The sequence below is a fragment of the Prosopis cineraria genome, unplaced genomic scaffold, assembly GCF_029017545.1.
Source record: "Prosopis cineraria cultivar Desert tree isolate PC_DT_omini unplaced genomic scaffold, ASM2901754v1 PC5, whole genome shotgun sequence".
NCBI lineage: Eukaryota > Viridiplantae > Streptophyta > Magnoliopsida > Fabales > Fabaceae > Prosopis > Prosopis cineraria.
In genome coordinates this window covers 35,482,698-35,497,518 of record NW_026555336.1, presented here as the reverse complement: position 1 = coordinate 35,497,518, position 14,821 = coordinate 35,482,698, and the positions used below count along the sequence as shown (strand labels likewise).

The window sequence follows — 14,821 nt, the reverse complement described above, 5'->3', positions numbered from 1 at the left end:
TAAATTTTCTCATAAGTAGGCCACTTTTGAATCTTAGACTAGATATCAAAATTGGTTCGATCTTTTTAGACCTTCATAGTTTTATAGGTATATTTGATAGAAAAGTTGCCATTAGAGGAAGGCCTTTAAAAGAAAAAAAAAACATCTTCATCTCCATGTAAGTTGGGGGGGTTGCATTAGTAGTATCTATCAAATCACATTAGGGTAAAGGTGGTGACTTAAAAGATTGAAATTCCATCTACCTGTAGATGAGCGAAGATCTGAGACTCTTGCATGAAGAATAGGTTTAGCACTTGGAAGGGTGTATCTAGCAAGAGGTTTAGGGATGGGAGACTATTTGTCATACTAGAAGGATTTTTTGTCCGCTTCATTCACTTTTCATCCGATGTGGATCATGAATTTATTCTAGATTTTACATATATTACTCTATGTATAACAAGAAAAGCTTTGGTTTACGAACCTTAGGAATAATGGGCTTGGCGTAATTGTATTTGTCATGGTGGATTCGAACCCAAAGCCACTTGGGTTAAGTGATGAGACCCAGGCAAAGCTTCATGATGTAGGTGATGTTTTGATTCATGATATTTTTAAGGCCAAGGCTTCCATTCATTTTATCCTTAATAACACAATCCCAAGAAAGAAGATGAAATTTTTTTGGATTCATTTGAAGAATCCCAAAGGAATTTTCTCAAGCATTTTTCAAGTTCGATTAGTACATCATCAAGGATGAGCATAGTCTGCATGGCACAACTAGAAAGGGCCAAAAGAACAAAATTAATAAGGGCAAATTTTTTGGCAATGTTATGAAAACAAATCTTCTAAGTATTAAAAGCTTGTCAAGTAAAGGAGTAAAAGTAAGCTTGGTAGCTTACTCATGAATCAAAGGAATTTCAAGATATTTTGCTAAGATTTCTTGTAAGTGGAATGCTTAATTGATCACTGATTTGAGTTGCTCTATTTATATTGACATTTTTGAAATAGAAATGTTTAGATTTGGCAATATTAATTTTTTGTCCCAAGGCATTGCAAAAATTAGAGAGACATTGTTGAATTATTGTAGCTTGCATAAGAGATGCCTTTGCAAACAGTAACAATAACCTTGAGTTGTATTAGCATCAATGATATTGAGTTCAAGTCTTGTAATTACAAAAGTGTTCAATACTTGGTCGGAGAGCTTTGTTACTCTTTGTGGCATTGCTTAGTTTGATTGGAACTAACTTAGACCTTATTAAGTTTTCCTAGTAAAATGACGCAGATCTAAGATATTAGGTTGTGTAAAAAAAATTAAATAGTATTTTTACCCTTCAAGTATTCACTTAAGAGTGTCTAGTGTTTTAAATTTACATATGATGCAACTTTTTCCTTCAAAATTTGAAAATAATGTATCAAGCACTAATGTTTTAAAAACCAAATTAAACGATAAACTGGAGAAGTCAATGGGTTAGGATTCTCATGGTTTAACCAATTGAACCGGTGGTTAAACTGGTGAGATAATAATTAAACAAAAATAATATTTAAATGAAAAAAAAAAACATGTTAAAACAATCAAACCATTCTAAATCTCAAGTTTTTTTTTTTTTTAGTCTTCATGAACTGCTTGAGTCAAAACAAACCAACTCTAGTCAATTGCCAGAACAAGCTAAATGGTTGAACCAAATCACTTTCTTCTCTAGGCAATAGCCTGACCATTCAGGTCGGTCTAGGTCTAAAAATGTTATCAAGCACCTTGCCGTTAAAAAAAAATTAATTTTAATCATTAGTTGAGCCAACAAATTACAAAAAAACCTAAAAATTATATAAAAAGAGTAAAAGACACATAAAATTATAAGTGAGTACCTTATAAAAAAATGAATATCGATAAGTTCATAAAATAATATAATAATGTATAAGCATTCCTACAAATAGTGTTCATGCAAATAGTATTACATGTGAATAAACACATTTTTACCCTAGTTGTAAACTTTTCAAAATTTATAAATTTTAAAAGAAGACTTATAAATTATCACACTATTTCAAAGACTTAATTGAAATTTTTTATAAAATATTTATGTATATTTTTTGGATCATTTTCTATACATTTTAAAGTCTTTTTTTTTTTTTGCAACTTTCAAGTCCACTAACATTTTTTTTTATTTTAATAGCAAAGTGTTCAATGCATCAGTTTTAAATGTTAAAATATAAAATTACATCACATATAAATTTAAAATATTAAATACTCCTGAGCAAATAACTGAGAGAAAGATATTCTTTTACCCTTAAAAAGACAAGCATCCAATTGTAGATCATTAAAGTCATCTGGATTCTATCACCCCGAAAACAAAAGGTCGATCTTCTAGATTCCATCAGAGCAAGTGTTGTTGAGTGAAGCAGCTTTCTAATCTCAATGCAGAAAGTTATGGGGCCGAATGGCCAGGAATCTGTTTAATGTCTACACGTTGATATATGAAGTAACATGTACAGTATTACTGATTTGATGTTTCTACTTTACAAGCTTGCCATTTCTCGTTGTCAACCCTGTGGTTTCCTCTATACATTTGAAGAAAGCTCAGCCCAAAAAACTAGGTCATGAAGGGGACAAGTTAGCATGTCATACTCAGGCATAGCAGACATGACCAATTTTTGCATGCAATGCCGCTAACAGGTCACAGTACACTCTTGATTCCAAAAACAATTTGCAAAATAATTGCTGTGCGGTATCTACACCAGGAGGCTGAAAAAAGCTGCATCAACAATGTGAACTATGGACAAATTGCTCAACTAGTGGAGTGAAGATTGCAATGCAGGTTTCAAGACTAGGTCATGAATCATGGATGGTCACCACAGGGTGCTTGCGTGCTTTATGAAATTCGATCTTAAGCAAAGCACGTATTCTCACTCTCAAAGCAGATGCCTCTTCAGGTTGGAACCACTGCCTCCCAAACTGTAGATTGAAATGAATCAACCAATAAAATTCATTAATCCAAAATGAAAATACACGCAACATTATATATATTGTCAACTACCATGGCCAGATCTTTCTTCTTCAATCTTTTAGGAGCCTCTTCAATGAAACGCTTGATGAAGTACAGCACAAAAAGACCACAATCATAGTCATTCTTCTGTTGAGGGACCTGGTGCAAAACGTGGGTGTATATTTAAGATATATATATCACCTTCCAAGACTTCAATAATTACCATCGTAGATAGTACAAAGGCAAGGAATTTGTACCACCAAAAACCTGACTGGTGATTCGACTTTTTTGGTTAAAAAGGGGAAGGGGGGACTCACCGTGATGATTCTTTCTTCGATCTTAGAGTCAAGTTTCTTCCATATTCCATCTGCAATAGGAATATCTGAACACGAAGATTCTTGGTCCAAATATCTCCATTCTTCTATCAAATATCTACAGCGCATAAGTTCACATCTTCTCAAAGCTTGATATACACATCAAAGGCAAGTGCAAAACACAGCAATCGAGAGACTATAATAAGAGATATAGCAGAGACTAAATAATTGGAAGTTAGCAAAACTTTATAGAACTCATGTCATATTATCAAGTTGCACAACCAGAAAATTTTCATCAGACTTGACAACAATGTAAAAAACTCACCCCAAACTATGCCGGGTTTCTACTTTCTATAACATGTATAACAGGATAAGATGCCAAAAACAGTTATAGTTTCAGAAGTTACTCAGATTAGACAGTGCAGTTCTGTCAAGGTAAAATGATATATGGGCAGGCCAGAAGAATGATCATAGAAAAATCTAATTAAGTGATTTGAACTATGTCATTGAATCATTCATCTCATTCTTGAACATGAGAGATTAACATGATATATTAACTTATCTCACTTAATTTGTGATGGAACCCTCTACTTTATTAAGCTTAAAAACAAGCTAAACAAGAAAATACACTTCAAATGGAACTAAAAATACTATTGCTGAATAACAGGGTCGCATTACGAGCAAAATAAGGACTGAACTACAATCAAATGATGATTACATAGTACAAGGAACAGCACATAATGCACTCCACAGAACAGCAACACAAAATATAAATCACTCAAACACACCAAAACAGAAGGAAAAAATGATAAAGAAAGATGATCTTCCTCCACCCCAAACCTGGCATTCCAGATGCCAGAACTCTCCTCACCACTCTCAAATATTCAAAATACTCCACACCCTCCCTCTGCACGAAAGTACATATTTAAAGAGTCAAAAAATAGTCATTACCCCTACCAACACTACCCATATCACAGGCTACATGTAACTTGACTTTTCTTTTATCATTTTAATTTTACAATCATAAACCTTCGGATAAACCTCTAGACCATTGGTCTTAGTCTTCTCTAAATCACCTCCCTTCCTAGATCGTCTACTGTAGGCCTTAGAAAATGACATCCGAATCTTTCAGGAATCACAAGCTCTATCAATTTGTCGATGGCATAAATTTATTAAAATGATTCCCGGTACTTGCAATGCAAACTGTCAACCCAGGCATAACATGCTTCCAAACTGCAAAGACATAATCATAGTTACCTCCCACAAAAACAGGTATAAATCTTGCCAATGTCCAACAACCAACACTAAGATATTATAACACTATCACAATAGAGCAGAAGATATACTCAGCTGATAAATTGAGTATATAAGAGCTCAATATTTCATATTTTAAATGGATAGAAGTGCTTCATCTCTCTCACCTTCTTACATTATGAAAAACTGATATACTTGAGTGAAGAGCCAAAGAATCCAAATGCAGTATGATTGGCCCCGATTCATCTTCCTTGTCTGGTATACATATAATGACCAGGCTCCAATGAAGACTAAATAAATACAAAATCAAAGACAAGTCATAAATCCGGAAAAAGATTGGAATCGCTGGGGAATATCTTAACAATAATCATACATGAAATGATTAGAAAGAACATATACATGCAGCAAAATTGATCAACAGAACAAAAACTACAATTTCAGATCATGCCATCAAGACTCAAACATAAAATATTTGTAACAAAAATTTTAAATTTTTATATATCAACCTTTTAATTTACTCTTCACTTCAATTGCATGATTAATATGCTTTTTCTATAGGACAATTTCAAAATTAAATACAGGAGAAAAGAAAAGTATTTTTAAAAAAAAAATCAGAAAAGGGCATGACAATCACTTTCACAACCACAAGTTCACCCCAACAATATCATGAGCTAAACACCACAAAGAAGTATAGGAAGTGCATTCAAGGATAAATCTGATTTCAGCACTGAGTCCACTAAATGATAGCATTCTGTAACATTAAATTTCCATCATTCTCATCCTAATTCTTCATTCTCCGTTTATTTATATATTGTATTAAAACAGCATGGGTGGTTATGTTTTTACACTTTATTAAAATGGCATGGTGTGGACAAATGTAAACATCATACACGCCAATTTCTAATCATAATAACTAAACATGTTTTACTAGACTAGTAGAATTTTAACAAAAAGTAGATGTCTGGGACAGAAGACTAACTGACAAGATTTTATAAAAGAACTACAAAATAGAGTGCAGTACATTATCAGTTAAGTAGCAATAGCATTCACATGATAGGATTATTGGCAGCAGATGCTCAAGATCAATAACTTGTTATTGTGTTTATCCATCAGTAACAACTTAAGATTGATACAAAAGAATAATACAGAAAGGAGAGAGAAAGAGAGGAAAGAGAGAAGGAACAAAGAGATAAGAGGAAAAGAGAGAAGAATAGAACAGAGAAGAGAGAAAGAGAGACGAGAGATTCTGGGTAATATGATCAATCCATTGGAATAGCCAAAAGCATAAGGATTACAAAGGTATCTCTAGTATTTAAAGGCTCCTAATCTTGTAACCACCTGAGGGTTACTTCCCTTAACTAACTCTAATTAACTAACAGCATCTAACTTTTCAATGTTACAATTAGACAATACCCCCCTCCCAAAAGAACTTTGCCCTCAAAGGTCATGCACAGCAATTTGAGGGAACTTATGCTGAAATATTGAAAAGAGAGCATTAAACTTCTTAGAAGCTACTGTTAACTGTTCTTTGTCACTGTGCATTGCCATTAGTCACTGTTGATGCTGAATAAATGGAAATAATAAACACCATATTTGAGCCCAAAAGCATTTTTAGTAATCCTCCTCTGTACCATAGAAGAACAAACAAGTGGGTAGGGAGGAGTTAAAGACAAAGAAAAGCCCAATAAGACAGATTTTTCAATGGGCTGATTGTAATGTCTGAGTGACATTGAGCCCACGCAATTACCCCAATTCAGAAGTTGGTTCAGGTTCAGTAAAGATAAAAGGTACAGCTTCTGTGTCTAAAGTTTCCACCTACGTGACAGATTAGGTTTTGACTTTTCAACCTTTATAGGACCTGGCCACATGACTTTCTGAGCAGAAAAAATAGGGAGTTCCTTTTTCTTTATTGAAACTTGAACCCATGTATTGAGTATTGTTGATAGCTGGCATCCACTAAAACTCCACCCACTTGACATAGAGGATAGCTGTCTTTGACACATGCACCCACGTGTGCCGACCCCAATAAAAACCCACTGAAGCTCTAATGCCACTGATACGAAAGAAAAATACGGAAAGGAGAGAGAAAGAGAGGAAGAGAGAAGGAACAGAGAGATAAGATGGAAAGAGAAAAGAATAGAACAGAGAAGAGAGAAAGAGAGACGAGAGATTTTGGGTAATATGATCAATCCATTGGGATAGCCAAAAGCATAAGGATTACAAAGGTATCTAGTATTTATAGGCTCCTAATCCTTGTCACCACCCAAGGGTTATTTCCCTTAACTAACTCTAATTAACTAACAGTAACTAACTTTTCAATATTACAATCACACAACAAAGATGACCACTAATAATTAAATGGATGCTCATTACTGCAAAAAGGAAAATGTTTAGAAATGTGGCATTACAGAAGCTGCCATGCTCTAGGTCTATTCTATATTTACCATTGTAGAAGTATGCTCAAATATTGCTTTGAAATATTGGACAAAGACTCTTTAGTAATCACTTGAAAGTCATGTTGCCAGATTAATGGAGAAACTTACTCCTCATGTATTGGAATTAGAACATATGCCTTCTGAAAAATATTTACACCTTTCCACCACCTTCTGAACTTCACAAAGAATGTCTCTCTATCACTTTGCTACAAAGTAACAATGGCATTTGAGTTAGTAAATATTCTGAATAAAGGACAAAGAGAAAGGTAGCAAGTGGCAGGGGGAGTAATGAACTAGAATGACAATTATATTTATTACCAATGTTTAGAGTGATTGATTTCAATGTATGCTCCAAAATGTCTAAAAGCATTATTATCTATTCGATTGCTTCATAAATAAATTAATAAAAGCAAGACTAAAGAAATATACAAAAATCCCTTCAACTTTTATCCATGTGCCAACAATCCCCTCAACGTTTAAAGCTTGACAAAAAATCACCTAAACTTCCAAAATTTAGCATATAACCCCCCAGCTATTAATTAGCATGTCATATCACTAATGAAGAATGGTGCATAATTTCTATATACAGCTTAAAACTTTTTTCTTTGTGTAAATATCCCCTTACATATAAACCCCTTAAACTTTAAGTCATCTACAGATAAATCCTTCATCATTACATTCAATTAGTGAAATAACAGCTATATTAAGGGAGTTATATACATAAATCTAAGAGTTTGGAATAATTCATTATCAAGATTTAAAGATAAAGAAAATTATATGTACATAAGCCAGAGATCAGGGGGATGATATAAAATTAGGCCTGAAAGAAATGCATACACGGATGTAATCTAAGTCAGTTCATTTTAAATAATAAAACTCTTATTTTTCTCTTCACTCTGCTTTTTTTAAATATCTAATTATTCACTTTCTGTTCTCACTTCTCCTCCTCAAACGCATTCAATGGTAGCCACAATTATATGTGGTAATGAAGAAAGCACTTTGTCCTAAATAACAACAGAACTGGGGAAAAAACACCTGATATAAAACTAAAAGATAACTATGTGTATGATTTACTATCTTTCTGATTCACACAAAAACTGTTACTGGGTTAGCAATTTACATTTTAAGCTAGGCTAGAACTGCCTGGGTCTCAAAATTTACCACAAAACTAGCAATCAGAAAGCATATTTAAAAGGAAAGCATTCAAAGAAATAATCAATGACACCAAAAATTCATCAACCAGTAATCAGACTAGTAAAACAGAATCAGGTTGGCAAGTCTTGAAATGAATCAAAACATTTGATTCCAAGGGCGTAAGTAATGAATAATCTGGCTGCATGCATATAAGTACAGTTATTTATGCAGGGGGGGAAACACCACCTCGTAGGAAACAGCATCCTGGAGCTTCTTGTAGAAATATGTATTAAGAAAAAGATAGTCAGTCACTGATCTGTTTGTCAGAGATGCTTGCTGCTGTAGGTATCTAGCCAACTCAGATTGAGTAATAAGTACAGAGCTTAAATACTATGCATAATAAATCAGAAGGATAATTGCTACATAATAGTTAGATTCAAGTTTCCAACAAGAAAAAACCTGAAAGGTGTAAAAAATAGGTTTCTCACATAATAACCAGCACACTTATAGATGGTGATTTTATTTGCTTCTGTCCCTCTTTAATTGAGCTTTCACTTGTCAATTTATTATTATTTGGGCCTATTTGGATTATATTTTGATAAGTAGACAATTTTCCACTCTAATGTTAATTCTTGCACAAGTCTGGCTTTTAATTTCTTAATTTTGCAACATTTTATAGTGCACTTTTTCCCACATGGTTCTTCCTATTTTGAGCAGATTTTCAAATGGGAATGAATGCTTTTATACAAGCAAAACTTTAGAGGATTTTTCTTGGCCATTGGATGGGGTTTTATAGCTTAAATCTTGAAGATTCGTTCATTTCTATACTTAACAACTTAAACTGAAATTAATTTTTGAGGCAGTATCAAAACCTCTATGACCAATTAATCAACAGTTCAAACCTTGTTACCCCTTTGTCTTAAGTTTTGGTAAGAGGTTTAGCGAGTTGATACTTTATCAATGCTTTAAGCCCCAAAAAGCTTACATGTGAGGAAGCATAATGGAGATTATAATGAGAATCTACACATATTTGTGGGCCTTCATTTAACAGCTTATGCCTTAGAGTTGAAATGGCCCTTGACACAGAGAGCGGTGAGGAAAGACTAAATCACACTTACCGTATGTAAAAGTTCATAATAGTTGATGTTAAATAACCTCCAGGGGCAAGGCAATCCATATCTGTGCAACAAATTTCGACAGATTCTGGATCATCACTGAGACATCACAAAGTATAGTAGCAAAGTCAGGTGAACACATACTTGATTAGAGAATTGAGTTGAAAGGTAATTTTCTAGCATCACTCTTTTATTGTACCTCGATGGATAAAAAATCCTAGCTTCTTTCAGGCTGAAGAAAAGGCAAAGGTTAAGTGAGTTACTATTGCATAGACATATTCAACTATACGTAAATTAGACCAAACAAACGAACATAACAAAACTCCCTTACCATTCAGCAGGTTTTTCGTCTTCATCTATTTCCTCCAAATTATAAAGTTTGTCCTCGTCATCAAGAACAATGAGCTGATCCTGTTTAAATCATCTATATATCAGCTATCACTTAAAATTAACCAGTGATGCTAAAAGGCAGAACAGATCATCTACACACGAGTAATGAAATTGGGACTTACATCACAAAGAATTAAGAACATATTACATACATACCTTCCTAGACCTTGAGCCATCTGATCGAATTGCCTTAAAAGCATCCTTCCTGCCAATTGGGACAAGGAAAAAAAATTCAGAAAATCCACTTAAACCAAAAAATCACGACGAACTACATATTTGCCATCTTCAACTCAAGACAAAAGGGTGCAGGAGGAGGGAGATTTTGACAATTACTTTCTCTTGATAATGATAATATAGCTAAAGCAACAGTGGAGGGACAATAATAGCAAAAGTATAATTAAATATTAACATTCACTGCTTATGTGACAGAGCATAGATGTACTGAAATAACTACAAAGCATTATAACCAAAAATAAATATAAGAAAAATGATCTAACAGTTAGGAACAACAACAACAACAAGTCTTTATCCCACTAGGTGGGATCGGCTACATGAATTGCAAGACGCTATTATCCTCTATCATTTACCAAGCTTTTAGAAATATTATTAATTAAGAGATCGCGTCCCACAACTTCTAAGAGTGTTCTTTTAGGCCTTCCTCTACCCCTCTTAACAAAGCTCAAAGTTATATGTTTCACTCTTCTCACTAGTGCCTCTCGCGGTCTTTTTTGTACATGCTCAAACCATCTCAAATGATTTTCTACTATTTTTTCCTCAATAGGTGCTACCCTCACTTTTTCGCGTACGTGTTCATTTCAAATTTTATCTTTACGTGTATGTCCGCACATCCATTGTAACATTCTCATCCCTGCTACTCTAACTTTATGCTCTTGTCCCATTAAAGTCCAACATTCACTACTATATAACATAGCCGGTCTAATAATAGTATGATAAAACTTTCCTTTAAGTTTATTAAGCACCTTACGGTCGCCAATGAATCCTTTAGCTTTTTTCCAATTAAACTATCCCCACTGATTTCGCCATCATTTTGAATAATGGCTCCCAAATATCCAAACTTTTCCACAGAGGTATAATTTGATATCCCAATTTCACTTTCAAATTACTGTCGATTAGTCTATTACCAAATTTACAATATAAATATTTCGTCTAACAATTAGGAAAATAAAATAAAACAAAACAAAACCTAATTCCTTTAGGTGCACACATTCACGTCAAAATCACATAGAAATTAACACTCCAAGGGTTTAAAAAACCATAATCAAGGCATTTAACTCACAATTTTGGAAGGCAGCCAGATAGTTTTTCCCCAATTTTTTGCAAAGAGAATGAGGAAGCAGCTCTGTGACTTTTATCATCACTTGGGGTTTTAGATCTGGAAATATTGCTAGGGCATTGGAATGGCAATTGTCTTGAAGATGATTGATCTCTCTTTCTTTTCTTCAGCAAAAAGTCTTCATTATGTATCATCTTGTGATTGTCACAATGCTTGAAATGTGATAACTCTCTACTAAATGCGTTGGTTTTCTGACAATCAATCTGCATAACAAATTAAAGTTATATTAAAAAAGGCTGACAAGTTAAAAAGAAACAATCAAAAATAATTTTGAGAGATGTAAACAACCTTACATCTTCCAATTTATTATTAAAACAAGATGCAAACGCGGATGGCGGCTCTGCTTTTGATGATTCATTTTCTTGCCTAAAGCCAATAGACCCACCTAAAGAACACATTCAATTTCTTCAGATCAGAATTCCAAAAACAGACAAGTTGATCTTGTGCAGAAGCCAGCTTTACATATGAATCATGATTCATGCAACAGATATCTGGTGTCCAAGGTTTATAATCATAATCTGATAATTATTTTCTCCCCTCTTTTATGAAGATGAATAAGATCCAAACATTAACACTAAAAAGAGCCCTATGGATCAACATTAATACCTTTTAGCCACTTCCCAGACGACATCAAATCATCAGGTTCCTTATTGGAATCAAGCTTAACTTTCAGCCCATCAATTTCTGCTCTCTCTGTTTTAGTTAACACAGGTATACTTTAAATTATGACCTAGATACTCCAGTGCCTACAACTTAGTAGGAATTGCTAGTTGAATTTAAGCAATCAAAACCAGAACCTCACCAACAGCACTTGAGCTCGTAGCTGGTCTTGCCTTCTCATTCACATCAACTTCCTTTGCACAAAACAAAAGGAGGATAAAATTTAAGTAACTAAACAGAGAATAAGTCCTGCATAATTAAAGGAAAAATAAAATGCCTTGTTAATTTTCTTTCTTTTCCCAACTTTTTGGAAAGAAATCTACCAAGAAATCTGTAAATATGAAGGCTTACCATGTGCACTATTTGCTCATTGGGAAGAGAAAATGGAACGAACGAACATTCACCAAAGAGGGGGAACTATTGACAGGCATAGGAGTTTCATAAAAATAAAAGAAAGGTGACTAAGGAAGTTTTTATCAGAAGATATATGGCAGGTGTACTGTTACCTGGCCTGCAATTAAAAGACAAATCATGTGGCAAACTAACTAGAAAAGAGCCAGTTTAATGTTAAATAAAAATATACCACTAATTTGAGTTTTTTAGCAATATAAAAATAAAAACTACTTCTAAGTTTAAAAATTCCTCCTCTTCCTTTTCCTGCCCCCGTTATGAGCAAGAAATAAGCATGATGAACAGAGCATTGAATTGACTATCAGAGCCTGTGTTTGAAGCTCCCCCGGCAAATAAGGAAATTCAGAGACGCTTCAAGGAGCACGACAATTACATTATCCGAGGCAACATCTACTTGATAGGACAAAAGGCAAGGCACTGAAGTGAAATACTGAAAGGTAAGCACATAAAGAAGCGGTTCGTTTTTTTTTTTTTTTTTTTAAGTACCGTAAGACAGCTACTTCATTCCGACCCAAAAAATTTAAAAAAAATAAATAAATAAACAGCTGAACAATTATCTCAGTTGAGCACAATATCGCTATGCAATATGCAGCCAAATTATCATCGTGTCAGAATTCCACAAAACCAATAAAGCGTAAAACAGGACGCCTAACTCTTACATTTCTAACTCTATCCCCATGCTCTAGGCACGAGATAGACGATACATTTAGTATTTCTAACAGCAGCCGCTAACAAGGCAAAAAAAGAGCCAGACCTTATCAAGACGTCTCCTTTTCCTGCGAGCCAGCTCATCTTCATATTGCTTGATAAGAGCTCGAAGTTTTTCACCTTTGTCAGGCAATTTCGGGCCAGCCGTCTCCAGGGTGCGCTTTTTCCTCTGAAGTAAGTCCGTAAGATCACGATCACTTAACCGTTCTAGGTTATCAGCGACTAGAGATTGCTGATCGAGACCCGAGGCAGTCAATTTTGAGGGTGTAGAAAGAGAATCGGAGAAGGAAGGCTTAACGATGAGCGTGGGTGGGGGCTCATCGTCTCGCTCGGGCAAGAGTTGATCCCAGTCCAGTTGAAGTGGAACCTTGTTACCATCATCGTGCTCCATGCATTCAATTGATCCTCTGGGCCGTCACAGAAGAGGACTGAACAGTGACTGTTAATAGCGTCGCCTCCTAAAGAAAAAGGAGGGAAATGGAGGAAGAAGAAACCAGATGAGAGGCAGCTAAGCGTTGATTGACTCGCTTGGGTACGACGCGTGTTCTGAAGTGTGTGCCCAATTGTCCCGCCCTTTTCACCATTCCATGAGCAACGGATGAATGCGGGTCTCGACTCTGCTTTCTCATGAACTCGGCCAATTTTTTTTTTTTTTTTTTTTGACCAGCAGCTCGGCCAAGTTCAGTATCAGGAAAACTTTCTGTTAATTTCTACCCCAAAAAAAAAAAAAAACAACTTCCTGTTAATGAGTCGTTTAAGATTTTTTTTTTCTGGCTTCCTCTTATTTATTTTTTTCAGCTAATCTCGATCCAAGTTTAAAATTTATAAAAAAATATTTCATTTTATTTTTTATGCTCTCACCTTTTTAAATTATATGATACATTTAGATAAAATTACACACACCGATAAGATTTATTAAATATACTTTACAACTATTTTAAAAAATATATATAAAAATTTTCATAAATGCTGTTTATTTAATATTCTATTTATTGAAGAATATTAAGGAGAGAAAATATATGAGAATAACAATACTAAAAAATTATTAATAAAACTTATTTTTATCAAAGTATTTTATATTTTGAGATACTAAATCTTTTTTTAAAATATTTTATAATTTAAGATAGAAGTAATATTTATTAATTTAGCTTCTCATAACCTTCTTCTTGATTCCACTTATCATAAATTGAAATTAAAAACATTTTTATGAGAATAATAAGTTTATTAATATGCAAATTATTATTAAAAGACTACTTACATTTTGAACTAAATAAGGTATTGTATTAAAATTTATATTTTATTTTATTATAATGTTGATATAAGTTCTATAAAGTAATATTACTGGCTGGGGGGAAAAAGAAAATAATATTGTTGGACAAAATTAATAAATAAGGTTAGTAACTTATTGTGATATCTTGGCTCATTCCATTTTCTTTTTCCAATTGGATATGAAGCAACAGATACATAGAACTTTTTTTTTTTTTTTGCCAAATAAAAATTGTTGGGGCTAAAAAATTTAGCTCCAAACCAAACTATTTGGGCTAAAAAATGTTATTTTGCCCCAAAACTCACCTAAAGTTTTTAAAAAAGAAATAGTTGAATAAGAAACTGAGTTAAACAATGCATCATTTTTGAAAAGTAAGGATAGAAAAAGTCATGAAAAAAGCTACAACTAATGATTTAAAAAAAAAACAGAGCATGAAATTATGAAAAAACTGTCACTTTATACCTATAAAAAAAAAAGTTATCAGATGTGTAGGAGCTCTTCAACTTTTCATCACTACACAAAACTCTACAAACAATTCTATACACATTTTTTCAGACAATTTCTCTAAACAACTCAAAATTTACTCACTCAATACAAAAATCTTAACCCCGTGTTATCCTACACTTCACCCACCACAGTTACTTTTATTCTTAAGCAAATTCAATACATTGTCTTTAGCATACCACACATTCGGCAAAAAGTATTAAAGTTTTCTAGAAACTAATAGAATATTAGCTCTTAGAAGAATAACAGTAATAGCGTGCCAGTGCTTTTTCCTTTATTAATTATCAATATGATGGATGCTCTCTGCATGTAAGTCTGCAAAGT

At 33.6% G+C, this 14,821-nt stretch overlaps 1 protein-coding gene across 8 annotated transcripts; it reads right to left on the bottom strand.

Annotated features, from left to right (window-relative positions):
- Positions 1-2,227: 2,227 nt before the first annotated feature.
- Positions 2,228-13,528, bottom strand: LOC129311047 (ubiquitin-like-specific protease 1D). Of its 8 annotated transcripts, XM_054952996.1 has the most exons (16): positions 12,773-13,515; positions 11,959-12,024; positions 11,750-11,801; positions 11,554-11,640; positions 11,241-11,332; positions 10,891-11,150; positions 9,750-9,798; positions 9,535-9,614; positions 9,403-9,435; positions 9,207-9,302; positions 8,335-8,437; positions 7,063-7,160; positions 4,687-4,809; positions 3,269-3,383; positions 3,003-3,110; positions 2,228-2,920 (listed from the first exon to the last, which is right to left on the bottom strand). In XM_054952996.1, exons 1-16 carry the CDS (start codon positions 13,115-13,117, stop codon positions 2,798-2,800), a joined length of 1,830 nt encoding a protein of 609 aa, XP_054808971.1. In that variant the 5' UTR covers positions 13,118-13,515; the 3' UTR covers positions 2,228-2,797. The 8 variants fall into 8 exon arrangements, 5 of the variants coding, with proteins under 5 accessions (XP_054808971.1, XP_054808973.1, XP_054808972.1 ...); XM_054952998.1 differs by lacking the exon at positions 11,554-11,640 and having other exon boundaries at positions 12,773-13,514; XM_054952997.1 differs by lacking the exon at positions 11,959-12,024 and having other exon boundaries at positions 12,773-13,513.
- Positions 13,529-14,821: the final 1,293 nt, after the last annotated feature.

What these genes read in the sequence shown, in the direction of transcription:
- LOC129311047 (XM_054952996.1), bottom strand. Translation starts at nt 13,117, where the DNA reads ATGGAGCACGATGATGGTAACAAGGTTCCACTTCAACTGGACTGGGAT. An exon ending in AGGATTTTTTATCCATCGAG is followed by an intron (nt 9,303 to 9,402) that starts GTACAATAAAAG and finishes GTGATGTCTCAG; the next exon opens with TGATGATCCAGAATCTGTCG. An exon ending in GTTTTTCATAATGTAAGAAG is followed by an intron (nt 3,384 to 4,686) that starts GTGAGAGAGATG and finishes TATGCGCTGTAG; the next exon opens with ATATTTGATAGAAGAATGGA.